Below are 26231 nucleotides of genomic sequence, written 5' to 3' on the forward strand. Positions count from 1 at the left end.
AGATGGATTATTTGTCTCCACTTTTGCAGAAGTAACTAACTACACCAGTGATTGTGTTGGTTAGCGTCACATCTATGGTGGAACAATTTAAATTAAATGAATATGAATAGATTGTTTTAAATATGATGCATGTCCTGGTGGAGGCGGAGACACGCGGGAACATGTTTGGGTGGTTTCCTTTTAACTTTCGCTTTCAGCTTCCTCAAACAGATTCTAATGAGAGCTAGCTAACTGGACTTAGAGCCAGCAGACTGCGCCTGTGTTTTTAATAGAGTTATGTTTAGCGGAAGCAGCTTGAATTTCCCCTCGTCCATGAGTAAGATGTGCCCGCGTGAGACATCCAGGAGACTGGCCGGTTGCTTGTGTGTTTTACTGGCTGTCGTGTCCGTAAACTCCGGTAAGGTTGTTACGTTAGTTGACTGCTGGCTTGCACGTTTTATACGTTTAAAAGTACCGTTATCGTGGGTTATACGGATATGTGCAAGTTGTGTCGCAGTATTATCAGATCCACGACCCCACCCAGTAGCACGCAGCTACAGTCAGGCTGTATTTAAAGGCCTAGTGCTAACAGATACCACCCGTCAACAATACACAGGGCTGAGATGTATAATAGAGTTTAATGAAGCAATGCGAATAGAAAGAGTTAGGGATAATAGAGATCAGAGTGCTGTGCAATAGAATAGAGTAGATCATAGCTGGGTGGAATATGTTGAATAGAAAAATAGGTGTTAGGAATAGAGCAGAATAGAGTAATCTAATACAATGGAACATGATTAAGATGTGTAGAATGGAAAAATAGCAGTATATATAGAACAGTTATGACTGAAATAGATTAGAATAGAGCAGAAGAGAGTATAAATATGACAGTTAGTACAATAGAATAAAGCAGAAGTGAGTAGATGTATAACAGTTAGGAGTATTGATTAGATAGACCAAAAGAGTAATAGTCAAACAATAAAGCATGGCGTAGGTAAAGTGTGTAAAACGGATGAATACCCTTGGACAGTGAGGAATAGAACAGAATAAAGTAGAATAGAATAGTTGAGCTTCGTAAGAGAAGAGGCAACAGAACAGAAACGTAAGAACAGAGGGAGAGTAAAAGAATGGAATAGAATGAAAAAGTAAATAAGAGTAAAAAATAAAGATATTGTCACAAAGAACTAATTAACAACACTCGTATATTTCACTTATATGATTTTTCTTTTTTTATTATTCGTCAGTTAAATTGTATTTCCCCCTTTAATGAAGGTCTTAATGCGGCCTGAAGCTAATCTAAAACAACCAATGTGACATTATCAAAGAGTACTCAGTGGTAGCTAAAAAACAACCCAAAGATAAATCATTTACAAAGATATGAAACAGAGAAAAGCAAGAAGCCTCAAGAAGCTGGAAGCAGAGCAGGTACTGAGCTTCTTTTTGTCCTCGCAGAGGTTGTATCCCACAGGAAGGTGGGCGATAAAGCTGTTCTCAGACCAGATATCAGCGTTGTGACGGGCCCCATCACCAGCATCAATTGGAAACAGAACGGTAACATTGCCGCCGACTGGGAAGGATCGGCAACCGATTATTATCGTCAGTTCAAAGGTACGCTGAGCTCACGTCTTTGGTGTCTGTGGGATCAAATATGTGCTTCATTTCAGGGTGTTTTTAAGTGATCGATCCTAAGTAGTACTTCAAAAACCTCTGTTGGGAGGCTAACCCTCTCCGTGTCTGCTTCTGTTTAAAGTACGCAGTAGCCTGAACACGAAAAATGGAGAGCTGACAATCACGGGACTGAGTCCAACTGACAATGGATTGTACACATCAGAAATCAACAGCGAGAAGATGACTCCAGATCTCCGTCTCATTGTCATCCGTAAGTGGAAATTTCCCCTGAATACAATTCTTAATGAGATTTAATCTTTTAAATTCGACTATGTCACACACATATATATATGACTCCAACTTCTAATCTCTTCTTTCCCCAATAACGACAGATCCCGTCCCGAAACCCACTGTCAGCATATCCTATGACGACGAGAAGACCAGCTGCAATCTGACCTGTGATGGAAACACCACGGGCGCTGAACCGGTCACCTGCAGGTGGAGGCCAGGCGACGATGCGTGGACTAAATCTCGGGAGCTACACATTACAAAGGTATTGAACAGTGCACTGCGTAGTGCGACGATCCCCGTCAGCGTGTGTGTGTGTGTGTGTGTGTGTGTGTGTGTGTGTGTGTGTGTGTGTGTGTGTGTGTGTGTGTGTGTGTGTGTGTGTGTGCAACAAGCAACTCTCACGTTTGGTAATGTATCCCTCTGCTTCAAGACCGGCAGCTCGGGTGTAAAGGAGTTCAGCTGTGAGCTGCAGAATCCGGTCAGTGAGGAGAGCAGCCTACCCATCCACAACCCACTCTACACAGGTGGGTAGTTACACCGGGGTATCTCAAAAATACACCTGATGTGTTATTACGCTGTAATAAGCCCAAGTTGTTGTCGTTTAGCACCCGTAGGAGATCTGAACATTGTCACGGGAGTCGTGATGTTCATCGCTCTGCTGCTCGCTCTGCTGCTGCTGGCCGGCGTCCACCGATGCAAAACAGGTGACAACTCATCACGCAGCAATTGATATTTTTACATCAAATTAAGAAGCTGTTATGTGTGCATTTATGTGTTCTTTCTTTAACGATGAGAGTTCTAATCATTCTGTTTTATTTCCTCTAGGAATGTGGTTCTTCCAAAAAAGTAAGAAACCATTTAAAGCAATGAATCGTTTAACACGGAACAAAAACAAGAGGAGGGATAGTTTGTGAATCATTTTACTGTTTGCCCCTTTGCATTATGGGAAATGTAGGAAATGTATGAAACACTGGCTGTTTTAACATATTATCTGTAATCCTCTCCCTGCAGCATCCATGCCATGGGACTCAAGTTAGTAAATCATAAATCATACACTCTGGACCTTTTATATATATATATTTTATATAGATATAGTGACTTCTTCTGCTGTGTGTTTTCTGTTAATATCACAGACTTCTGGAGGAAGGACGAGAGGCCATGTAAGTTTCTGTTTTTCTGTATTAGTTTAATGTATTATTATGATGAAAAGATTAACGTCCATATGTCTGTATCATAAAAACAGCAACAGCTGCTGCTGAACCTAATGGCCCACCTCTCAAAGAGAAGGAGCGCACGGACGGTAAGAGACAAGTGGAAAATGAATCTCCTGCTTGTCTATGATTATATTCATTTAATATATACAGTATATATGTGCAGTGTGTGACTCTGCTTCTTGTCATTTGGCAGAGGCAGCACCATTGTCAAAGTGACGTCAGGACCCGTCCGGTGTAAAACAAGACGATCGGCAGTGAAGAAGTACACATTGGATTGGTCTGTCCTGTGTTTTTAGTACACGTCATGAAAAAATCCCTTCAAGAATAGTGTCGGCTCCATTCCCTCAAACCTAGAATAGAAAGATCCGTCACAAAGGAACGGAGCCAGATGTTATTGCTCTGTTACAATCTTGAAAATACTTTCTTTTTGTCCTGCTGCATGTTTTGAACAGATTCCATTCGTGTCTCCAGCTGCTATTAACTGCTGGGATCTACCTTACGTCCCATGTATTAATACAGCATTTAAAAGACACTATGAAGGGAAATATGAAAGTTATTTATCACAAAATAAAAAAGGGACAAAAAGTCCACAGTTGCGGTGCAGAACCAAATAAATAGCCCAGAGAGGCACAGCGGGGCCTCAAAGTTTAGACAATACCAGGAAGCTCTGCAGGGTGGCCTCTTCTGTAGCGGACGTGCAACAGGCCCCGAGTTGTTCAAACCCTGTTAGCGTAGTATTTATTGTGGCTTAACGTGTCTTTGGAAATAAAGAATGTATATAAATGGTGTTTTTATATGGGATGTGTTTAATAAAAGCACTGAATATCAACCCCTTTTTACATCAATACCGTCTTTTTCCAACAGCAAAAATAAAGAAGTCTAAAGTTGAACCACTTGAGGGCAGCACGTCGACACATTTCCCTCTCATTGAGTCACGTGCACTGTAGTTTGGATAGCTGTTGTATAACCATGGCCCAGTTCTCATCTGCAAGCTGATTGGCTGCTTCAACATACTTTAAAGCATGAGCAGCAGTTAGGGTTTGACTTTCTTCTACAAATCAAATTCAGTTGAATTGTCTTGAGTGAAAAGTATTCAAGTGTAATAACGGCAGCCAATCAAATCACAGACATATTTACGGCTGCATTTGACGAACCAAAGTTCCACATTTATACAAAGAACATATTTAAATAGCACAGTGAGGGTCATCTGGGTGAGCTGATGAATCATTGCTCACTCAAAGGACTAAAGGGCAAGAATGCAACAGCAAGTAGATAGATGCCCTTCTCTGCTCATCAGTCTCGTGTGTGATCACTTTCCTGGGTATTAGCTGTGTAGATATGCAGGTTAACACCGAGAAGGTTTCCTCACATCACTGCTCAGCTGAATAAACAGAACACAGAACAACAGATCGGAGGAATCTTCCTGCTGTGTGCAGCTGCCCAAACAGTTAATACCAGTCCCTCAAACGCAGTATTAACATGAGACAATATATACTTGTGTCTTTGTATAACTTCATTGTATTTGAACTGTTTTTAAAAAAATGATCGAGGAGCTTTTCATCCACCAAACTCAATTTATTAGTGAATACAAAATAAACATGTAATTAACGTCAGTGTTTGTCTTTTTACAGCATTCAGACAGATTCAGTTATTTCAATCAGACACATTATGGATAAAAACCAACGTCACTGTAGCGTCCGTTGTAAAAAAAGATTCTAAATTGTACAGACACGCCTGCTTTTTACAACTACTTCATGTTTGTAGTTTAGTTCCTGTTGCATGAAGTCGCACTGCATTCCTATGTGTGTTTAGTAAAAGATCCTTAGTAGAAACACGGGCCTCTAGCCTTCCTGCTCAAAAACAGAGAAAATAGAATTAACAGCAATAAGATGCAGCCGAGCAATCATCCTGCTCGGCTGCATCTTCACCCAGCATGCTGCTGAAAATCAACACCAACGAGAAATATCACGTTCAATAACCTAAATACATTGGTGTGCATTAGGACTAATTATTAAATAGGCATATATGTGTAAACTACACAATCTGCAGCTTGTTCCAATGTATCAAATAAGTATAAATCTAAATATTCTGATGCTACAGCTTCTAGCATTACAGCCACAATAAAAAGTGTTTCAGAAATCACATTATCTAACATACTGCACACAATCTGCAGGTTCCAGCTTCACATAAACTGATCAATTTCATAATGTGATAATAAGAATGTGATGTGGAATTGGATTATCAATACAGAAATTAAAAACTGTACCGTATACCTCTAAAATATAGTGATATGGATATTTGCTTTTTAAAAATGGTACCAACACTTAATCATAGCACTGTAACAACACAACAGGAGTGTGAATAAAAGAAGTGTGATGTCTAATCAAAGCTGTTTTAAAGTAACACTGAGTGGTCACATCGGAATCAGGAAACTCCTCGCTAGTACTGAATACAGAAAGGTGCTCAATTCTGGCCATCACATGCATGGTCCCTCTGTCTGCGGATGAAAGCATAGCACCGCCTCATGCTTTGTAGTCAACTTTCTAAAAAGGAGAATTTATTCTTCCCACAGCGGACCATCAAAGACAAATAGAAAACTCTCCCCTGGTGTTGGTCTGACTGGTGCAGTGCAGCAGCTTCAGGTCGCACGAGAGGCACTGCTGTGATTTAAGGCTCACATACAAACCACCTCATGGACGTCGAGGGTTAAAACGATTGATCCCGCTGAGTCTCAAAGCTCCAGGTAAGGAGTTTAAAGGCCAGGCGCGTTTCTTGTCGTTACGCTTTGGCACTGTTGCCGTTGGACAGAGGCTCCGCCTCCGACTCTGCAGCCACGGGGCTGAGCTCTGTGGACGCCACCTGTTCCTTGTCCCCGCCTCCTTCTCCTTCACGCTTGTTTCTATAATGGCGGGTGATGACCACCGCAGCACAGACGAGGTAGACGACGGTGAGAATGGCGAAGTAAACGGTGTACACCAGGAACTGCAAGAAAGAAAGAAAATATTAAAAGGAGGATGACAAAAGTTGTTCTTTGCTGACATCAACATCCCTCTTGTTTTTGCAAAACAGAGACCTACATTCTGTTTCTCTACGCCTCCTAAAATGTTTGTCTTTACCACCTTTTAGAGACCACAAATGTATGAATTGTGACAATAACGTCCACTAAAGTGCACCGACATAACCGTGGCATGAGATACATCCAGAGGGGGGGGGGGGAAACACAGCCAAAGCTCTCTGAGCCAAGCTGCCGGCGTTCACGTATTAAAAGACCGCTCTACCTGAGACTGCACGTCCAACCCCAGGCCTCTCTTGTCAGAAAATATCAGGATGATGATGCTCTTCAGTATGGTCCCGAAAAAGGTGTTGATGCCAAACACTAAGGCGCACAGCTCCTTGGTGAGTGACGAGGCAATCTGGAATCTATGGAGACAATGATCACCACGGGCCAGACGGGTGAGTTCCTGGAATGTCCTTTTGTGGTTTCATATAGAGATTAAATGATGTATTCTACGTGGCACTCACGTGGCAATCGGCACCAGAAACTGGTAGAAGCCCCTGAAGAGGACGTAGGCCATGTAGCAGACCCAGATGTTGTCCGTGGTGGCCATGAGGAGCAGCAGACCCGCCTGCAGGGCTGTGATGACACCGATGACCAGCTCGGACCAGACGTTCCACCGAATCGTCGCATAGCCGGCGATGAAGGACGTCAGTGCACCTGCAGAGAGATCACAACATCTGCTTAAAACAAGCAGTCTGCACACAGATGTTTACTGCAGTCACCTGAAGGAAGTTTTCTTCTGTCAGATTTTGTTTCACAACCTAACTTTTACTGCTTGCATGTGACCTCCAGGTTATTGAAACAAACTGCTATCTTTGTGCTTTACAGCTTTACAGATTAAAGAGTTATGACAGAATAAGAGATCAATGACTCAACCTCTTAACAACAAGGCAGTCAAGGAGTACACATTGGATTGTAATGCACCAAGGACTATGAAACGGCTTTATGAGCACAGAGCAACATATTTTCATCCAAAAACTAACTACTGTAGCTCCAGAAATGTCTCACTCAGCAGGGTAGAAGCTGCCTCCACTCCCCCGTTGTAAACGCTCTTGTTCTCAGTGACCGGATGGACTTTGTTCCACAGGATGTGAACGTAGAACAGCACCAGGTAGTACCCTGTGGAGTTGAACACCCACCACAGGGACCAGAGCCTCAGGTTGGGCCTCCTCGCCACATTTCTCACCTCCAGCAGCATCTGCAAAAAGACAGAATCCCTCCAGCGTGACGCAGAGCACGGGGGGGCTGCCGAGGACGAGGCGCTCTCTTTCGGGTTCATTTGGTACAGTTCTGACTTGGTGGCGGCCGCTGCCGCTTCCTTTTGCTCCTGAAACAGCATCCGGTTGAAAAACAGCGAGCGTTTAGGCCAGGGCAGGAACACCGACAGCGTCAGTCCGAAGCTGACAAAACCCAAAGACACGGCGCTGAGGGTGTAGAAGCTGATATCGCCGAAGGAAATGCACAGCTGGCCCAGCACCGAGCTGGTGAACACCCCCAAGAGGAGCGCGGCGCGCGAGTATCCGGCCACGCGCTGGTAGAGGGCCGGGCTGACCAGGGAGAAGATGTAGGAGGAGTAGGCCACGCGGCAGGCCATGGTGATGCCGTAGAAGAACTCCATGAACTGCATCTCCAGGAGGCTGGTGCCCAGCAGCAGAAGGAGCCAGATCACCACCTGGCTGAAGCCCTGGATGATCAGGACCGGCTTGTAGCGCAGGAGGTCCGTCACCAGGAAGGCCGGCACCAGCACCACCATGTAGGAGTACGTCAGCACGGGAGTGATCTCATTGGTCACCTGGAGAATGACAATTAAGAAATCAGTGAGGCAGACTAAAGCTGCAGTTCACAACAGTTTTTAAACTTTGAAGGGACCACATCGCATTTTTACGACCAGATCTTGATATTATTTAGTTTTTTTATTACATGGTGAAAATAAGAGAGTCGCGGTCCTCGGATGATTTCCCAGCCGTTCTTCACAAACCTCTCATACTGACCCACTTCGGAGGAATGTGAACTTTGACCGCTGTAAGATGGATCAGCAAACTCTCCACGGGACATTCATTCATTCCACTGTGTAACGAGTGCTCGACTGCATGTAGAAACACGTCTGTTGTCGGAGCCTGGGGTGCTTTTTTCTGTCAATAGTTACATCGGTGTTCACACAAAGACATATAAACCTGAACAAAAACCTGACGACACCACTGACCTGTTCCCTGGTGAAGTTCTTCTCAGAGCTGAGTAGATACGGTGTAATGAAGGGCTCGCCGGGCTTTATCGATATCATAAACCCGTAGAAACACAAGAATATTACGGCCCCCTTCCACTTTCTGGGCTGCGCGGCTTCCCCTGGAGGACCTTCGGCAGCAGACACAACCATCTCTACGTCTCTCTCTTCAGATGTGGGCGCCTTCCGGTCCATCTCCTGCTCCTCCTCTGATCGGTCCCCACTTCCTGCTGTGTCCTCCGCTACCATTGTGTCAGCGGGACCACTCTTGTGATGCAGAGTGTAACTTTTCTGCTGCGTCAAATCACCACGTGAGGATTGCTTTTGACGTGGGGGGAAAAAGCTGCCGACTTCCTGCTGTAAAATCCTGTTTTGGGGTTTTCAATCCAACTCCCTCTCCAGAGAGTACCTGAGATGGTGTAAATGAACTCAACAGGGCGATGACAGGGTAGTCAAAATGCTACATGCTGTCGTTCACGTGTAGGAGGAAATGTTGACCTTTGCCTCATTCCACATGGTGACATTTTCTGACAGCACACTATCCAGCAGCTGGGTCCAGTGTCATTGTTAACCTGAAAAGATAACAAGGTTGTCAGTTAGTCTGATTATGTTTGACAGTGCAAACAGCTGACCAGATAGTCTGGCTGTGTTTTCTACTGTGGCACACTATAATTTGCTGTTTTAACTCAAATAGGACTTCAATTATCAACAATTACAATAAATCTCTGGCTTGTTTTCGCAATATATCACATTTTTTTTGGTGTACAAAATAATTCCCAATAATAAATAAAGCATATACTCTGTCTAAGAAGTGTTTCTTAATGAATCACATACAGGTGAAACACACAGTGTGCCCCTGAGGAATGAATTACCTGGCCTGAGTCAAGACATTGAGGTGCAATACAAAACAAGTTGCACAATCCACTCATTGGGTAACAGTGCGTTAGCATGCCAGTGCCTCTCCGACTGTTACGTTAGCTGCTAATGTGCTACACCTGGCTGTGTCACAACGCCGCAGACACGCGTGAAACCACCTCACAGCACAGTTTATGACACGTGGGCGAGGTTATAGCGAGCTAGCAAGCGTGCTAACAGTATACAACAATTAAAAACAATGCACTCGTGTTGCTTTTGTAGTCAGACAAATTAATGATATGTTATTTTAAGCAAGCAACCGACCGCCCAGTTAACACAACACGCTGGCTTTCTAGTATGAAAACACAAATTCACAATTTATAATTTTAGGGAACAGGAAATTGAATTTACGCGACGTGCATCACTTACCTCGTGAAAGTGCCTGCCAGCAGCGCTTAGCTCACCGACTACGCGCTTCTCTCGTCGCATTGTCTTCTGGGAAATGTAGTTCTGCAGTTTCACTGCTGCGTCAACGCCGATGCATAATAAGATCAAAGATGAAGTTTAAGTTCCTACAGTTATTTTATATGTTTGTATTTTGCAAGTGCTTTGTTCGAGGTCTGTTAGACGAATACCAATGTAACTACTACTGCGAATAATAATATATGTAAATATATGTAAATATAAATATATAAATGTTGGTATTTCGGATTAGTCAGGAATAAATCAGTCAGTACAGGAAATATTGCAAAGCCTTTTATTTGTAATGAATGATGAACTTGTCACATGAAATGTGAATAGCATTTGCAGTTTTACTGAAAAAGACAGCAGTATTTACAAACTTTGTAGCATATATAAATGAACACAGAAATATCAGCTGGGCAACAAAAACAATGTCAAGAGTGAAGGCTTAAATTCTGCAAAACATGCAGTCCAAGATTCTTCGATTAAAGACACTAACAAGCATAACCAAATACTGGTCAATTCTTGAGCAAGGAAAATGGAAATTGATGAGAAAATGAACTGAGACTTGATCAAATCAGAGGCTGGAAATCTGAAGGGTTTCATAGTGGATGTAGACAACAGGAAAGTCAATAGATGGCAGCAGTGCACCGCAAATCAAAAGTAGAGAATTAGCGACACTAAATATACTATAACAGCCTCTATTCAAGGATGTTCTGGCTTCAGATGGACATTTTTATCTGGCTCAGAACAGAAAAGGGACAATGATCAAAATATATATTTTTTTAAAGTCTATTGCGGTTTCAGAGAAGAGCTCCGTTGCCTTCTGATGTGTTAGATGTCGACCTGCTAAACTTTGACCCCGACATCCTCTCCTGTCTGGCTTTCCTCAGAACAAGTTGGGTCATTTTGTTCCTGAACTTCTCTCCCACGAACGCGTAGAGGACCGGGTTGATGCAGCTGTGGAACAGAGCCAGGCTGTTAGTTATAACCAAGGCCAAGCTCACGGATTTCTTCAAATCGCAGCCGAACGGTATCAGATCAGCCCTCTGGACCGTGTCCACCACCATGGTGATGTGGTACGGCATCCAGCACAGCAGAAACACAATCACCACGGCTATGATCACCTTCATGGCCCGGTGCTTCTTGAAACTGCGGGTGCGCAGCAGCCTCGCGATGGTGACGCTGTAGCAGATTGCCATGACAAGCAGAGGGAGCAAGAAGCCGAAAATGTGGCGGAACCCGCGAGTGACAAACCTCCATGAGGAGGCACTGCCGATGTCAAAGGTCTCGCTGCAAGTCATCCACGAGTTTTGCTCGATGGCATCGTTGAAAAGCGCGGGCAGAGCGAGGGCCCAGCCGAGGGCCCACACTGCTGCACACACGAGCCGGCTGCACATCCTCTGGCGACTCCGGAGACTCTCGCTGGCGTGCACAATCACAAGGTAACGATCGATGCTAATACAGGCCAGGAAGAGGATGCTGGTGTAGAAGTTCGCCTCTGTGACGAGGCTGAGGAGCTTGCACATGAAGTCTCCAAAGATCCATCCTTCAGTCAGCGCCACAGCCCAGAATGGGATGGTTAGGGCCATCAGACCGTCTGCTATTGTCAGGTGAAACAAGTACACATCCGATGGAGTCAGCGCCTGTCTGCTGGTGCCGATCACCCACCCCACCAACAGGTTCCCTGGTATTGCCAGTAAAAAGATGGCGATGAGGATGACACATAGGGTCAAAGCTGCTGTCGGAGCCGGCGGTTTAATCTCACACAATAACGTCTCTGGATCCACAACGTAGTGTGTCTGATTCCCGTAGCTGGTAATGTTCAGGTCGTCATAGTAAAAGATGAAGGAGGCCATGACTATGGATGGAAAATAGATTGACACTGGTACATTATCATAGCCCTGCAAAAACATTACAATTTGAAGCTACAATTATGCTGCAAAACTACACTTAAAACGAAGAGTAAACTGCAGCAAGAGGATGAATGATATTTCTTTTTCAAGCTTCGAAAATTACAAACAGCTATTTTACCTATAATGGTAAATATTAAAACGTAGAGAAACAGTAGAGAAGAGTACCTAGGTTTGCTAACATTAGCTTACATCAGCCATGATGAGCTACTGGTCATACCAGACCAAGAAACCTAAACCCCTGAGTCTATTAACTTGAGCACGGGCATTTTTTATCACTCATCAATTTAACTTCTTTGTACTAAGAAGATTGGGTTATTCTGCTTTTCAAAAGTTGCATAGTCTCCTTTTAATACGCAAATATTTTATATAGTTTCCAGCTATGAGAATAAACTATCAGACGCTCACCTTCTGGCTTCGCTGTAGCTGTTCAATGTGTTACAATAGTTGTGTCTTTATGGAGAGTTGACCCAATGTCCTGTTGCCTTCCCCGATATGTTGCTGCACATGCCTGCATCATGAAATTGCTGCAATACAGGCGTGAATTATGAAATGAATGATTACTGGAAAATATAAGTTAAGCCTTGTTATTAAGCAATTACACTGATGGGGAACAAATTTAAAAGTTGTGAACCACTGGTTTACACAGTCATACTTGTTAATGATTTTAAAAACAGAACATAAATTGGTCCCATTTTATTTCAACAAAGTGAAGCTTTTTTTTCTCCCAAACTCTCTCTTGACACCATTATAACGCTTGGTATGTCTACAAATCATGATATTTTCTTCCAAAATAAAGCTCCTAACCTTTTGAGTAAAGACAAATCTGTGGGAATAGTAAACCGCAAAAAAATCAGGTAACATGTGATGGTACACTGTTGCAAGCCATTGGGTAACCAGGGGTGTTTGGTAAGGTGTTTTACAAATCAGCAGGTCAGGGTGTCAGCTGTGAAACTTTCTGGAAATGAAACATTTTGTTCTCACACTTGAAGTTGCAAAAGTCCGGCATCATTCCCACCGTTTTGTTCCCCCACTGTCTCTACAGTCAAAAAATAATCAGTTACCAGGTGTACTGTTTTGTTGAGATCGTTGTTATTTTGGTGAGTTTGTTGAGCATCAGTGAGCATGCAGAGAAAAATGAGAACCACTCAACAGTAATAACAGAGGATGAAGCTAATGGAAATGCTTCACTGACACTCCTCCTCCTCCTCTCGATCTTAAGTCACGATATGTTTATCCAGACACAAAGGTCTGTCTCCTCTTCCTCCCATTTGTCTCCATAAATCACTTTATTCTGGTTCTAAGAGCTGCCACATACACTAATCAACATAGCGCCGTGTTGCTTCACCACTGTCGTCCCTTCAGCTCTCACAGAACTGAGACATAAAGGCACCCACGCCACTAAATGACAGTATTGTTTCCAGCCTCCCTCAGGTAACATGGAAGCCCCCCAACGAGAATGACCTGTTCTTGGTTTCTGGTCACTTTGATCGCCAACATCCGGATCAACAGTGATAACGGCACTAAGAAAATAAACGCAGAAAAACAATGACTGAAAAAGGCTTGAAGCAAAAGTCAACATTAGTTTTGTTTTGTAGAAAAAAAAATAAGAACAAAAGAGTGAAACTTGGCACAGTCATGACCATTCATTGGAAGAGATACTGTGCCAAGTTGTGTGTTTCCTTCTTTGGAAATGTCATGAGTGACAATTAAAAGATGGTTGTCTCTAAAACAACGCTGGGATGATGCAAAATATGAAGCTGAAATCCTTTTAAAACGCCCAGCTATGCTTGGAATTTAGTTTATGTTGGGAGTGTGGCAGTATCCATCCCTCTTTCTATGAGATAACACTTTTTATGAGTTTTTTTATTTGATAAGGGTCTGCCGTTATTCTGCTGTCACCACCCTGATGTCCTCTCAGCTGTTTGTTTTTCTGTAATAATTTGGTAGAACAATGTTACAATACTCTACAAGTAAAACTCCTGCATTTAGAATCCTCCTCAGGTAAAAGGCTAGTGACCAATCAGTTAGTCAAGTAATCTTTTCACATTTCATTGTAAAACCATACAGGCTGCCGTGCAGTATTGTTGGCTGCTGTGTTGTAGTGCTAATGTGGTTTAGAGTAACAACATATCAGACTTTAATTCTTGAGTTTTGGTGAACCTATCACTGAATGCTAGTTGTGTTCCTACGTTAATGTTTCTTCTTTATGTTTGGACATTAACAACACGGTAGTTCTTTTATTACATTCCTGAACTTCTTTTTTTTTTAAAAACACTCAACTGAAAAGTTCGAAATGATTGTATGTTGGTCGTGAAGGAATGCACAACTATTACTAGTTATTGTGACATACCTTTTTTTTACCACACCTCATAATTGCATGTTAAAGGAAACATTGGGACTTTGTTTTTGTCTGTCAGATGAGAACCACAGAGTTATCCGTTTCCGTACATCTGATATGAATAAACCAATTTGGATCAATCAAATCAAATTACCAAAAAGTGGTACTTGGTTGGTAATTCAGACTTGCTGATGTGATATGACTTACTTTTAAAAATGCCAAATAATAGATATCTAAATGATGCCTAAAGGGTTTATACTATGTTTATTTCAATGGGGTTTCACAAGAAGAGATGACTGAAATGGTAAATTCAATACTGTTGAGATAAGCTTTATTACAATAACAAAATGATGTAGATAATGTCATTATTATTTTGTCTATCTGGATAGAGCGTCTCTGTAAGGCATGTTGTAAATAATTAGGATACTTTAGTCAATAATAGATACCTTCAATGGATAGGGTGATTAATGATAGATAATTGTGATTTATATAAAGAATATGTATTTGTTTGTTTTGCATACTTTGTATATTTGGACATTTGTTTAATGCAAAACTGATCACACGTAAATAGCTAATCTCCGTCGTTCATTCAATCAGCGACAGACCCGTTTCTTTGCCACAAATGAACAATATCGTCGTAACGATTTTTTTTATACAGGCAACATTGTGTGCCCCCTTATCTTTTGGGGTCCTGAGTGTAAAATACGCGGAAGCGACAGGCGGAAGGAGCCTAGGCGGAAGCGGTCTGATCTGTCAAGGCAGGGAAAATTTTGCAGAATTTGACACAAAGAGGTTAATCCCACCAAATAGCACCGATCATCCCCCCCTTTTTTCCTCGACACCGGCGTCCGCTGCGATGATCCTGTTAGAAATCAACAACCGCATCATAGAAGAGACGCTGTCGTTGAAGTTCGACGGCGCATCCAACGGGTGAGAAATCATTGTTACACCTGGCTAGCATTGCATGCTAACGTCAGCTAGCTTCTGATGGCTGCATTCAATGAAGCAATGGGGGCGGGAGGGGTTTCAGAGGCCGTTGATCACCGTTTGCAGCTTTTTGAACACGTCACCTAGTTAGTCGTGTTTTGTCGTTGAAAATGTGGATTATTTTGATGAACCGCCGTGAGTAGTTTGCCCGAAACTGGGGTGTGTCTTCATTATGCCAAAAAAACATATCCGGTGACGTCATTAACCATGAACCATCAGTGTAACAACACAGGGCTGCTGCTGTTGTATTGATTGTTGTTTCCACTCAATAAAAGGCCAAATATATATTTCCACAGCTCTTTTAGTACCAGTTAGCGGCTACTTGTTAGCCAACCATCGCCTCTCTCTGTCTGTCCAGCTTCCGCATTCTTATAGTCAAGCCGAGTCAAGTCTTGAGCCGTGTGCAGAGCTTCTAGGAGCATGCAGTTTTGGACAAGCTGCTGCAGCATCCACCTTTACAAATGTCCATTTATTACGCGTTGTAGTTGCAGCCCCTCAATAGTGTTTTGCTGGTTAAATATTTATATATATTGTCAAAGTGAATTATTAGAAAATCCTGCTGAAATATTAATGTTTACGGTGTGTTTTTCCAAAGATTTTGGACAGAAAATTCATATCAGTAAACACTGACTTGAAATCAGAGCTCAAAGACTTCTCAGAAATGCTGAAATAGTGACTCTGAATTATTTTATGAATTATTTTGTAATTATTTGTGTCTCTTTATACCTCATGCGTCTCCTAATTAAAATGTTCTCCTTGCAGAACCAAACCAGAGGCCGTCGATGTGACGTTTGCAGGTGAGATTATGTGGCATAAGATAACTATACATAAACAATAATAACCTATTATGCAATCAACCTGTTGCACATGCTCAGCCTTGCCAGTAATCGCTGCTAGATGGCACAAAGTGTCAGGGAAAAGATTAAGAGTTCTCCCCCACATTAATGTTTAATGTTCATCTCTGCCGCAGACTTCGATGGCGTCTTGTACCACATCTCCAACCCCAACGGGGAGAAGACCAAAGTGATGGTCAGCATCTCCCTGAAGTTCTACAAGGAGCTGCAGGAGCACGGGGCGGACGAGGTACGACACACGAAACCAGGGAGCAACATAACGTAGATCATATCGTATGTCAGAAGCTGAAATATTCTTGTCTTTTAGGTCCTAAACCTGAGTTTTAAAAGTTAAAATAATGTGTGACGGGTTACTTCATTATATGAACACTGATTAGCTTGATTTCTAACAGGTGTTGGTGTCAATTTTGAGCTGATAAAGTATTTTTTTAAAAACAGTATGATGTCATGATTGCTATCTGCTCTCTCACACACACACACACACACACACACCCACCCCTACACTCCTCCACCACAAGGGCTCTGTTGCCATGTAAGGAAGAAAGCAGCTGCAGAGGCTTCTGGTAGAAACAGGAAGTGAGTTTGTGTGACTCACCCCAGGCGAGGAAATGCTGACTGCGAACAGCTGTGTGTGTGTGCGTGTGTGTGTGTGTGAATCTCTTTGCTGCCGGCCAACAACTTCCCTCCTTGTTCCCTAAAGCTGAAGAGCAGGGGGATACGTGAATGGTTCAGTTACCCTGCCTGTGAAGAGTCTATTTAGAAAGCAGTCTCACACATTCCTACCTCTTCTTCATTGGACGTGTTTGGCCTTGCTGCTTAGGGTTAGGTGGAGGGTCCACACTGCTGCGTTTCCCTCAGCTGTCTTTTGTTGACCTTCGCTGCTCCATTGCCAATACCTGAGATGGATTTGCATTTCTGTGTTTTAGAGAAGCGGGATGAAAATAACAGTTGTTTTTAATTACAGCTGCTCAAGAGGGTCTATGGGAGTTTCCTGGTTGCACCAGAGGAGGGTAAGCTCACAAAGTTACCGATTGCTTGAGATTTTTATAGACGACTAACTTCCACATAGCCACTTTGTTCCTCATTTCTATCATTTTTTTTTACCAGTATTTGTTAGTGTGTGGTAGCTCACTTGAAAATGAAAAGTACTGTGCTAGCAACAAGACATTTTATACCATCTTTAATCCTCATCGCTCTGTTTCCTGCCAGCCTACAACGTGTCCCTCCTCTACGATCTGGACGCGCTACCGGCCAATAAAGACGATATTGTCCACCAGGCGGGTATGCTCAAGAGGAACTGCTTCGCCTCCGTGTTCGAGAAGTACTTCAAGTTCCAGGAAGAGGGCAAAGAGGGCGAGCAGAGGGCCGTGGTCCACTACAGAGAGGACGAGTCCATGTAAATGCAAATTCAGATATTTGTGTGACATGAATACACCCAGATGTATTAGGAGTTGTGGATTGACACGTTCTTTAGTTTAATTTTTAAGCTTTTAAACCTCTTGATGTGTTTTTTTTTTTTTCTTCTCAGGTATCTGGAGGCCAAGAAAGACAGAGTGACGGTTGTGTTCAGCACGGTGTTCAAAGACGACGACGACGTCATCATCGGCAAAGTTTTCATGCAGGTGCGTGAGGCCATATGTACGTGAAGTCAGCGAGCCGATTTAAAGGCCGTTATAATGCCTAGCGTCACGTTAGCGCTGGCCGACCTGGAGCTAACGCAATAAGCTAAGTAGCTAACAAGCTCATCTCGAGAGCCGAACAGATTTCCTTCTTTAGCTGTCGAGCTAAAACATTTTCATTTCATAATATTTATATTAATGGAATTAATTAGAGAGTGCGGTCGACTTACTTGTGTGTAGGAGTTCAAAGAGGGTCGGCGAGCCAGCCACACGGCCCCCCAGGTGCTGTTCAGCCACAGGGAGCCCCCGCTGGAGCTGAAGGACACGGACGCCGCTGTCGGGGACAACATTGGATACATCACCTTTGGTCAGTACGCAAGCATTGGCTTACAGCTGCACGACTGTAACTACTTATCTACTCGTCCGATGTATTGACACCGATTGGACGTTTTCAGTCCTGTTCCCGCGTCACACCAATATCAACGCCAGAGACAACACCATCAACCTCATCCACACCTTCAGGGACTACCTGCACTACCACATAAAGTGCTCCAAGGTCAGTTTTGCCCCAGAGAGCGGGGGAGTCTGCATGGTTGACACGTACAAATAGAAATCTCTACGTGCATGTTTGTGTTCGATAACAGAACTTTGTTTGTGTGATGACAATGTCCTTTCCTCCCAAAGGCCTACATCCACACACGCATGAGGGCCAAGACGTCCGAGTTCCTGAAGGTGCTGAACCGCGCTCGCCCCGACGCCGAGAAGAAGGAGATGAAGACCATCTCGTACGTAGCCTCTCTCTACCCCACCGCTCACATTCAGGTTCAGCTCGTCTAATCATGAGACGCAGTGTCATGATTCTGTGTTCGTGGTTTTTATCCAACTGTTGTCTTATTTAACAGGTTTTATTTGTCCATTCCTTCCTTTTTCCATCGGTGACTTTGTGTGTATTTGAGGTGTGACTGTGTTTGCCGACACACTTTTTGCAGCGTTTGAAGTGAGTCAGGGAGGAATCTTTACAGCTCTCTGCTTTCCTAAAACCTCCAAACAGTTGTATCCTTTAAAGTAATTGCGAAATATAAAGTGTCAGAACAAAGAGAGTCTTTGTTCCGTGGTTAACGTGTAACTGAAACAATCGTGTTTTGAAGAGGAAGAAACATTTCCCGTGAATTCCGTCTTTCGAAGATAGAAAAAGATGTTATCGGCTAAGAAATACTTATTCCGTCAGTTCTACGTTTGACTATCAGGACTATCAGGTTTGTTGAAGTCTGTGTGCAGTACCAGGGAAGACGATATCCTTATGTGTCCTTGTTTTTGTTTTTCAGTGGAAAAACGTTCTCCCGCTGAGGCCGCCCCCCCCACCAGAGAAATCTGATCCCCGTGTGGACAAGCCCAGACGCGCTCCACTGAGACTCAACACCACATCGGACAGGACTCCTCCAGCCCCCAAATACATGTCCAGTCCTTCCTCTTTTCTTTTTTTTTTTTTTCTTTTTTAAATGAATAATAATGTTGGCTCAAGATAAATGGAAACACGGGCATTCCCTGCTTTGCATAGTTAAAAGAGAATTATTAGCCCTATATAAATATATATATGAAAAAAAATTGACATTTTTGATACGATATCTTTTACTCCATTTGGTACTCTTGCTTGCCCCTCAACCTTCACCGTGAGATATATCCATGTGTTGGATGATTTCACCCCCCCCCCTCCCTCCCTCTCTGTGCTCTCATTTCGTCTGTACCATTGTCATCTGAAAAAATAAAATAAATCACTTACGACAAGAACCTTCTGCTGTCCTTTCCTCCTCTCCTAAGAAAATAAGTATATTTGTAGATTAACCTGTATATTGGAAATGCTAAACTTTGGTTTTAAAGGCTTTTAAGATATAGTGAAGTATCTTTTATAACAAAACTATTGAAATAAACTAATAAATATGGATGACATTTAGGGGATGTTAGGTTTTCACCTGCCAGTGGCATTTTGGCTGATTTCTTCAGTATATATATTTGTTTCTTTCTACATTTCTTCACATGGAAGTCATAATCTGTTCAGTTGGCGTATTCATATAATTACAGTAAGTACACAATCCACATTCATGCAAAAGTATCACTGCACTCTGTGATTAATAAAGTATATTGTATGAAGTATAAAAAAAAAAACAATGGCAACAAAATGAGCGCGGCGACTTTCTTTTGAAATCAAACATTTATTTACGGGCAGCCTCACAGGAACTTCACAGGTTAGCAAACAGTTTGATATGAAAGTTGGCTGAGTGACAGCAAAGCTTTTTAGGATCAGGCTTTGGCCACCTTATCCGCTTCCTTGGGCTTTTCATCTTCATTCTCGGAGGAGGAGGAGGAGGAAGAAGAGGATGAATCTTTCTCATTTTTGGTCTTGAGTTTATTCTTCTTCCTTGGTGCATTGTTGACAGCAACCTTGTTCTCCTTCCTCCACTTTAGGGGGTTGATCTGCTTCAGGGGCTTTGGGGGGAGTGCATTTGTCAGATGGGGAGCTTTCTTGCTTCTCAGGGGCTTCTTCTTTCACCTCTTCCTGCTGCTCGGGCACCTTACCGTCAGGCTTTCGCTGGTCTGGAAAAAAAGAAAACATCAACGTGTTCAGCTTTCCTTTAATCTGTGTGCGATTCTACCAGAGAGTCAAGTGAACACAGGACAAAGAAATTAGATTTTCTTTCTTTCTTTTGATCCCAGTGTAGTGTTAGAATCTAGTGTGTGATCGCATGTAGTTAAGTGAAACAAGACGCTTTCAAGGAATGGTTTGACACGCTTGTTTGCTTTCTGGCTCAGAATGAGAAGATCGATATCTTTTTTTTTTTGCAAGGATGCAAATAAGCATGTTTCCCCAAATGATGTCTTCAAGAGGTGATGTGAGGGTTAGATTTGAGGTATTGTTCACACCTTTCCAGCTCTTTCAAATCTACAGACAGGCGGTCGAATCCTGATCATTTAAAGTTATCGTTCCGGGTGTGAAAGAAGCCAACTAGAAAGCATGTCAGTCAGTAATTCTTGTTAATAGAGATACACTTTTCCATCAGGTCAGTACACGGACATGCTGGAGTCTTTGTGATTTTACTTCACATAGTCCAGAACTTACCGCGCTGCACCGCATCTTCTGAAGAAACCTCCAAGCTGTCAGGGGAAAAAGTAGGATAAGTATGCTAACGAGTAGGTGCACCTTACTTTTGTGTGTTTGTGCTGTTGCCTATTTCCTGTAGCCAATAGGATGCATCTAAAGCTCTGACGTCATGCAACCATCGTGCAGTATTTCTGAGCCGCCACCGTCCTCACCTTTCAGGGTCGGGAGTTATGCTCTGCATCAGTTGCTGGTAGTTATCCATTTCCGCCTCCAGCTTCATCTTCACACACAGCAGATTCTTGTTGTTTTCGACGTGGCGCTCCACCTGTGCCCTCACCTCCCTCAGCTCCGCCTCCAGGTGCAGTATCACCTGGTTGAGGGGCCCCAGGCACTGGCCGTACTCCACTTTGGAGCTATCCAGGGCCTCCTCCAGATTGTGGATCTGAAAGGAAGACATGAAGTGATTTTTTTTAGCCATTAGATATCAGACCGAGGAGGCCAGACGTTAAACGAATAGTTCCCCGTGACTTCTCTGGAGCATTTGTTTTGCTATGCAAGGGCAGATCCAGGTGGCAGTGAGACGGATGAAGAGTTTGTCTGTCTTAAAGTAGCAGGTTTTCATGGTAATGACAGGGCAGCCAGGTATGCTTGTGAAGACGTCAGGTAGACTGACACCCATCATTCCGACTTTGATCTGACTGGTGTATTGAAAGGCGAAAAAATGGCGTCTCCAAACTTCTGAATAGACTTGTGTGTGTGTGTGGTTACCTTGCTTTGAAAACTCTGGATCTTAATTTCCAGAAATGTCCTCTGTTGGAGCAGTTCCTTGAGCTCTGACTTTCCAGAGTGCAAGTCCTCGTTATTCTGGGCCTCCACCACCTTGATGTTTTCAAACTGGAGAGGGAAAAATGAGATGAAAGTGGTGAGATGAACAGAGGAGATGGACTGAAGAGAGAAAGAGAAGAAGTAAACTACGTCTAGGTAACGTACCTCGCTCTGGTACCACTCCTCGGTGTCCTTCCGGTTCTTCTGGGCTAGTTTCTCGTACTGGAAGCGGATCTTGTTGACAACGCCACCCAAGTTGGAGCTCTGAGACTTCATCTCCACCTTCACCTCGGAGTCCTTGATCTTCTCACGCAGGACATCCACCTCCTGCAAGAGCCACAGTTACAAGTTTGCCGTCAGATTTCACACGGATGCACTTTTGTGACACATTCTTGAATTGTTTCTGTCTCAATTCTCACCTCTTTGTGTTCCTGCTCGAGACGAGTGAGCTCCTCCTTCACCAGATCGATCTCTTTCTGCGTCTGCGTTTGGTTCAGCTTGGTATCCTCAATGGTCTTCTTCAGGTCCTCCAGGTCTTTTTCTAATTCTTTCTCTGCCTTTTCCTCCTCGTCCAGCCTGCATACAAAGGGGGAGGAACCAACAATGATCCACTCAAACCACCGATGAAAACAAATTAAGATTACTGAACTTTATTTCCTGAGCCAATTTTTTCCAAAACTAAAAAGTAGCATGAGATTCACTTTTTGTTGAAGTCTTCAGCAACCAGTTTGGTGTTTTCAATGTGGAGCAGCAGCTTGGCGTTGTCCATGGTGATGTCTTTGATCTATGAAGATGAATGCATAGTAATATCGTTATTTGGATATAATTTGATTCAGCCTTAAATATGTAATGCAGTTTGTCATATTTCATGAGAGGAAGCATGAACGCGAGAAGGAAAAATGTGCTCAGCATGAAATAAAAATAATTTCATATTTTTGTACTAAGAAATAAAGTGAGAATGAAACCTGATGACCAACCTGCTTCTTGAGATTATCCAGGGGTTTCTCAACCTCATCCCAGTCGCGCCCCTCAGGTGTCTTCCTCTTGGCCAAAATCCCATCAATCTCTTTCTCCATGTCGTCGTTCTCCTTCTCCAGGTGCCTCACCCTGCCCAGGTAGTCCGACAGCCGGTCGTTCAGACCCCGCAGTGTCTGCTTGTCGTCCGCGGGGGCCACGGGGGCCACGGGCGCGGCCGCAGCTGGAGGCTTGGCAGAAGTTGCCCGAGCGACGGCAGCGGAGTCTCTGTCCGTCTCGTTGTTGCGCAGCATATTGCGCAGCCCCTCCAGGCTCGCCACGGACGCCCTGGAGCCCCTTCCCCCTGCTCCACCGAACATGCTGGCAGCGGTGTTTGAAGGCATGATTGCTGCTGGATGAGAGGGAGCTGAACGACAGAGAGCGCTTCTGACTGGAGAGTCATGATGGATGTGATGGAGACAGGTAGGTTTTATACCTGGTTTTTACGCATGCATCCGCCCCTACCTATACCATTGGCTCCCGGTGCCCAGCACCACTCCTGGACAAACTGGTTCAGACTCCAAATTCAAGTATTTCATGTTGATTTTTTTTATTTTCTCACTGTTTTTCTGCACTTGTCCTCTCTTGATTGGACGCATGCAGAATTTGGGGAGGTGATGGGTGATTCTTGTCGACCTTAAAAGCAGGTGAGGCTGCAGGTGCCTTCACAGCTCACCTGTTCAACTTCTGGGTTTCATCTCGCTGTTACAAACTTCGAAATGTCTAAACCGAGAGATTACAGCAGCCAGTCCTACTCCCCCGGCATCAAGGGACCGGTGAAAAGCTCCTCGACCGACAATAAGATCGACCCGTCGGGCAAATGCAGGGAGAAGGACGCCATGGTTGGACTCAACGACAAGTTCATCCAGTTGATTGACAAGGTGCGTAAATTAATTTAAAAAAAAATGTAATTAATTAATTGGGCTACTTATAGTTTATTTATCAGTAAAAAGGTTAGCCTATAACTAAATAATGACGTTATGTATTATATTATATATTAAACAATATACATATAAAGAACAGGGCGTTGTTCTCTCTTTTTGATGTTGTTTTTTGGTGGGCTATAATAGTAAAATATTTAATCTATTCAATATGTTTGTGCATTTTTCATGTTTTTATGAATTAATAATTCCTTTTGTCAGTTGTGTTCGTTTGCTATTTCATCCACTCATTAAACCAACGCAAAATGTCCCAATGAGTCCTACAAGCAGAGCAATACTTCATTAAACAACAAATGAACAACAAGCCTTTGTTGAGGTTATAACATTTGTAAAAACCTGTTTCCAATCCGGGAGCATGACTGATATATATATATATATATAATATATTATATTATAGCAGCCTCTGTCTGCTGTAATTAGCTATTTATGTAACCGGAGGCCATGAAAAGTGTCTCCTTTTGCTCGCTTATCTTCATGACAATGTTGGAGGTGCATGTAGGACGCCACCTTGTGGATAATGATATAACTTTAAATCTGAATTCTGTTAGGGTCATCAGTCTGTCAACATAACCTGAAATATATAAATAATATAAAAAACAGACTTCTAAATGTGTTCTGTAGAAGATAATCCACATAGTTTATGTGTGTCTCTGTCTTAGGTGAAACACCTGGAGGATGAGAACAAAAAGCTTGACAAGAAGCGGAAGATCCTCAAGGACCAGGGGGACTATGAGGGCAAAGTTGACGACATCGTCAAGCAGCTGGAGAACGAGATGGAGCAGCAGATCGAGAAGTTGCTCAACGACCAAGAAAAACTGCAGGCGGAGCTGCTCCAGAACCAGGAGGAGGTGGACCACAACAAGAAGAGGTCAGTCGGTCACGGCCAGTGTTTAGACACACTAGACCCCCTTCAGCTTTCAGTATGTCCTTATTTGGATGAGAATATGTTAAGCGAAGGGAAATCATGTCCCTGTTTTCCACAGCTGCAAACACAGTATAAATCCAGAGGACTCGAATATGTCATTATTGGAACAAACTCACTTTTCACCCTTTTTATTGGTTTCAGGTATGAGGAGGAGTTTGTGAAGAAAGCTGAACTGGAGAGTGAGTTTATCATCAAGAAAAAGGTCCTGTCTGTTTTTTACGCTGCTTATTTATTCAACCTCCGGCAATCTGATATTTTGGAAATAGTGTCTGCCCTGTATTTAATCACATGCATGTGTTTAATGTGTATGTGTCTAACAGGACGTAGATGGCGGTCACTTGGAGACAGTAGATCTGGTTCTGGAGCTGGAGGACCTGATGGGGAAACTGGACTTCCTCAGGGTTGGCTATGATGAGGTAAATACATGGCTTATTGTGTTTTTTTTATTGTTCACCCTTTTGTTTTGTTACATATCGCTCTCTGTGCTATCAAGCTACAACCTGGTATCCGTGTCTGCCCCCTTGCAGGAGATCAAGGAGCTGGAGTCACTCGTCCAAAACGAGACAGTGGTCCTCCATGACGACAGCAAACGGTCTCTGGACATGGACAAGATCATCGAGGGGGTCAAGAATCAGTATGCCAACATGGCCGCCCGCACCAGGGACGAAGCCGAGCACTGGAACCAGAAAAAGGTGAGGAAGAGGAAGATTGTTTCTTGAACCAGCCCTGTACAGTTACAAACAGACTCGGTGAAGATGTGCCATCTCCCCCACCCCTTAGATGGATGCCATGGTCTTAACTGCAGGACGGCGTGAGAAGGATGTGCGTGATTTAAAGAGGGACATCTCAGACCTGGTGCGCCACACCCAGAGAATCAACGGGGACCTGGAGGCTCTCCAAAGGAAGGTTGTGATCACACAGATAAACACTCCCAGAGTTCACCAGTTCAGCCGCCGATGTTCTCTTTACACTCTGTGTCTTATGTTAGGAAGAGTCCCTGAAGAAGGACATCATTGACATGAGGACAGAAGGCGACAACAACCTGGAGAGGGCTCGGGAGGACATCGCCCAGCTGGAGGAGGCCTTGAGGCGGACCAAGCAAGACTTGGCCGGACAGATCCACCAACACCAAAAGCTGATGAACCTGAAGCTGGCCCTGGACATCGAGATCGCCACCTACCGCAAGCTGCTGGAAGGCGAGGAGCAGAGGTATGTGTGAGAGCACGTTGCTGTTCGTTGTCACATGTACCGCCATGCGTTTGATGCTTGGACTAACAACTGTCTCTGTCTCTCCTCTCTGTGAAGAATGTACCACCTCATGCGCAACGGAGGTGAGAACCATTTCATGCATATCAACCTTCTCATGACTGATTCATGTTTTGCGTGCCGCTAAAATCAAACCTCTCTTTCGCTCAGATTTCTAAAAAGCAAACCAACCAATCCAAGTCCTTACTCGCACGCAGATGTTCACCTGCCACTGAAGCAACACCTGCTAGAGAAGCCACGAGCCCCAGAACCCGCCGTTGTCCCGGCCGGTACCCTGATACCGGCAGTGTACCCGGCCTCCAAGAAACGCCTGCTGATCCGGGTGGAGGTGGAGGAAGGCCGAGTCGTGTCCGAAAGCTCCCATTACGCCGAAGATTGACCGGCACTGTCCCCTCACGCCTCTGTGTCTGCAGCATTACAGTAAATCTGCAAAAATGTGAATTAAATATTGAAATAAACTCTTCAGGAATCATCATGAAAGTGGCTTTTAAATGCAACAATCCTCATGCTACCTCTGTGTGCTGTCTAACAATAGCTTCTTGGCCGGTGGAAGGATTTTTCGTAGAAGTTGGGAGACATTTTGTTTATGCCAAGCTGTGTTTTAAAAAGAAATATCTTTTCTTATCTTTGTTTGCCTTTGCAAATGTTCCTGGCACCATCAGTGTGTTTCTTGCAGGTGATCTCTCATGCCTTTGTGCGCTGAATACGATTTTGTCTTTGTGGAATGTGGAAAATAATATCTAACAGTGTAAAGGTTTCTCAAT

The 26231-nt window shown here is 43.6% G+C and overlaps 6 protein-coding genes across 8 annotated transcripts; 3 read left to right on the top strand and 3 right to left on the bottom strand.

Annotated features, from left to right (window-relative positions):
• Positions 1–67: 67 nt before the first annotated feature.
• Positions 68–4702, top strand: LOC142952586 (T-lymphocyte surface antigen Ly-9-like). Its single transcript, XM_076094386.1, has 11 exons — positions 68–397; positions 1429–1584; positions 1727–1855; positions 1977–2137; positions 2306–2399; positions 2481–2579; positions 2701–2721; positions 2887–2907; positions 3009–3035; positions 3119–3175; positions 3283–4702. The coding sequence occupies exons 1-11, from the start codon at positions 277–279 to the stop codon at positions 3303–3305; spliced, it is 909 nt and encodes a 302-aa protein (XP_075950501.1). The 5' UTR covers positions 68–276; the 3' UTR covers positions 3306–4702.
• On the bottom strand, positions 4644–9718 carry slc19a1 (solute carrier family 19 member 1). Of its 3 annotated transcripts, XM_076094381.1 has the most exons (6): positions 9653–9718; positions 8351–8940; positions 7156–7939; positions 6612–6804; positions 6368–6509; positions 4644–6071 (listed from the first exon to the last, which is right to left on the bottom strand). In XM_076094381.1, the coding sequence occupies exons 2-6, from the start codon at positions 8615–8617 to the stop codon at positions 5868–5870; spliced, it is 1590 nt and encodes a 529-aa protein (XP_075950496.1). In that variant the 5' UTR covers positions 8618–8940; positions 9653–9718; the 3' UTR covers positions 4644–5867. The 3 variants fall into 3 exon arrangements, with proteins under 3 accessions (XP_075950496.1, XP_075950499.1, XP_075950497.1); XM_076094384.1 differs by lacking the exon at positions 9653–9718 and having other exon boundaries at positions 8126–8493; XM_076094382.1 differs by lacking the exon at positions 9653–9718 and having other exon boundaries at positions 7156–8279; positions 8351–8488.
• Positions 9719–9966: 248 nt separating this feature from the next.
• LOC142952585 (C-X-C chemokine receptor type 1-like) lies at positions 9967–12191 on the bottom strand. Its single transcript, XM_076094385.1, has 2 exons — positions 12007–12191; positions 9967–11546 (listed from the first exon to the last, which is right to left on the bottom strand). Exon 2 carries the CDS (start codon positions 11542–11544, stop codon positions 10489–10491), a length of 1056 nt encoding a protein of 351 aa, XP_075950500.1. The 5' UTR covers positions 11545–11546; positions 12007–12191; the 3' UTR covers positions 9967–10488.
• A 2457-nt stretch (positions 12192–14648) lies between these two features.
• arpc2 (actin related protein 2/3 complex, subunit 2) lies at positions 14649–19187 on the top strand. Its single transcript, XM_076094964.1, has 10 exons — positions 14649–14869; positions 15689–15723; positions 15897–16009; positions 16745–16790; positions 16990–17176; positions 17309–17402; positions 17640–17766; positions 17855–17955; positions 18084–18184; positions 18725–19187. Exons 1-10 carry the CDS (start codon positions 14796–14798, stop codon positions 18744–18746), a joined length of 900 nt encoding a protein of 299 aa, XP_075951079.1. The 5' UTR covers positions 14649–14795; the 3' UTR covers positions 18747–19187.
• Positions 18871–22679, bottom strand: LOC142952930 (keratin, type I cytoskeletal 18-like). The gene is made up of 8 exons (XM_076094963.1): positions 22299–22679; positions 22023–22105; positions 21741–21897; positions 21487–21648; positions 21265–21390; positions 20709–20938; positions 20515–20549; positions 18871–19991 (listed from the first exon to the last, which is right to left on the bottom strand). The coding sequence occupies exons 1-8, from the start codon at positions 22677–22679 to the stop codon at positions 19804–19806; spliced, it is 1362 nt and encodes a 453-aa protein (XP_075951078.1). The 3' UTR covers positions 18871–19803.
• A 375-nt stretch (positions 22680–23054) lies between these two features.
• Positions 23055–26171, top strand: LOC142952504 (keratin, type II cytoskeletal 8-like). The gene is made up of 9 exons (XM_076094255.1): positions 23055–23216; positions 23936–24144; positions 24343–24403; positions 24522–24617; positions 24729–24893; positions 24982–25107; positions 25190–25410; positions 25507–25532; positions 25665–26171. Exons 1-9 carry the CDS (start codon positions 23055–23057, stop codon positions 25844–25846), a joined length of 1248 nt encoding a protein of 415 aa, XP_075950370.1. The 3' UTR covers positions 25847–26171.
• The last annotated feature ends 60 nt before the right edge of the window (positions 26172–26231 follow it).

The sequence above is a fragment of the Anarhichas minor genome, unplaced genomic scaffold (genome assembly GCF_050575085.1).
Source record: "Anarhichas minor isolate MPS153535 unplaced genomic scaffold, ASM5057508v1 ptg000018l, whole genome shotgun sequence".
NCBI lineage: Eukaryota > Metazoa > Chordata > Actinopteri > Perciformes > Anarhichadidae > Anarhichas > Anarhichas minor.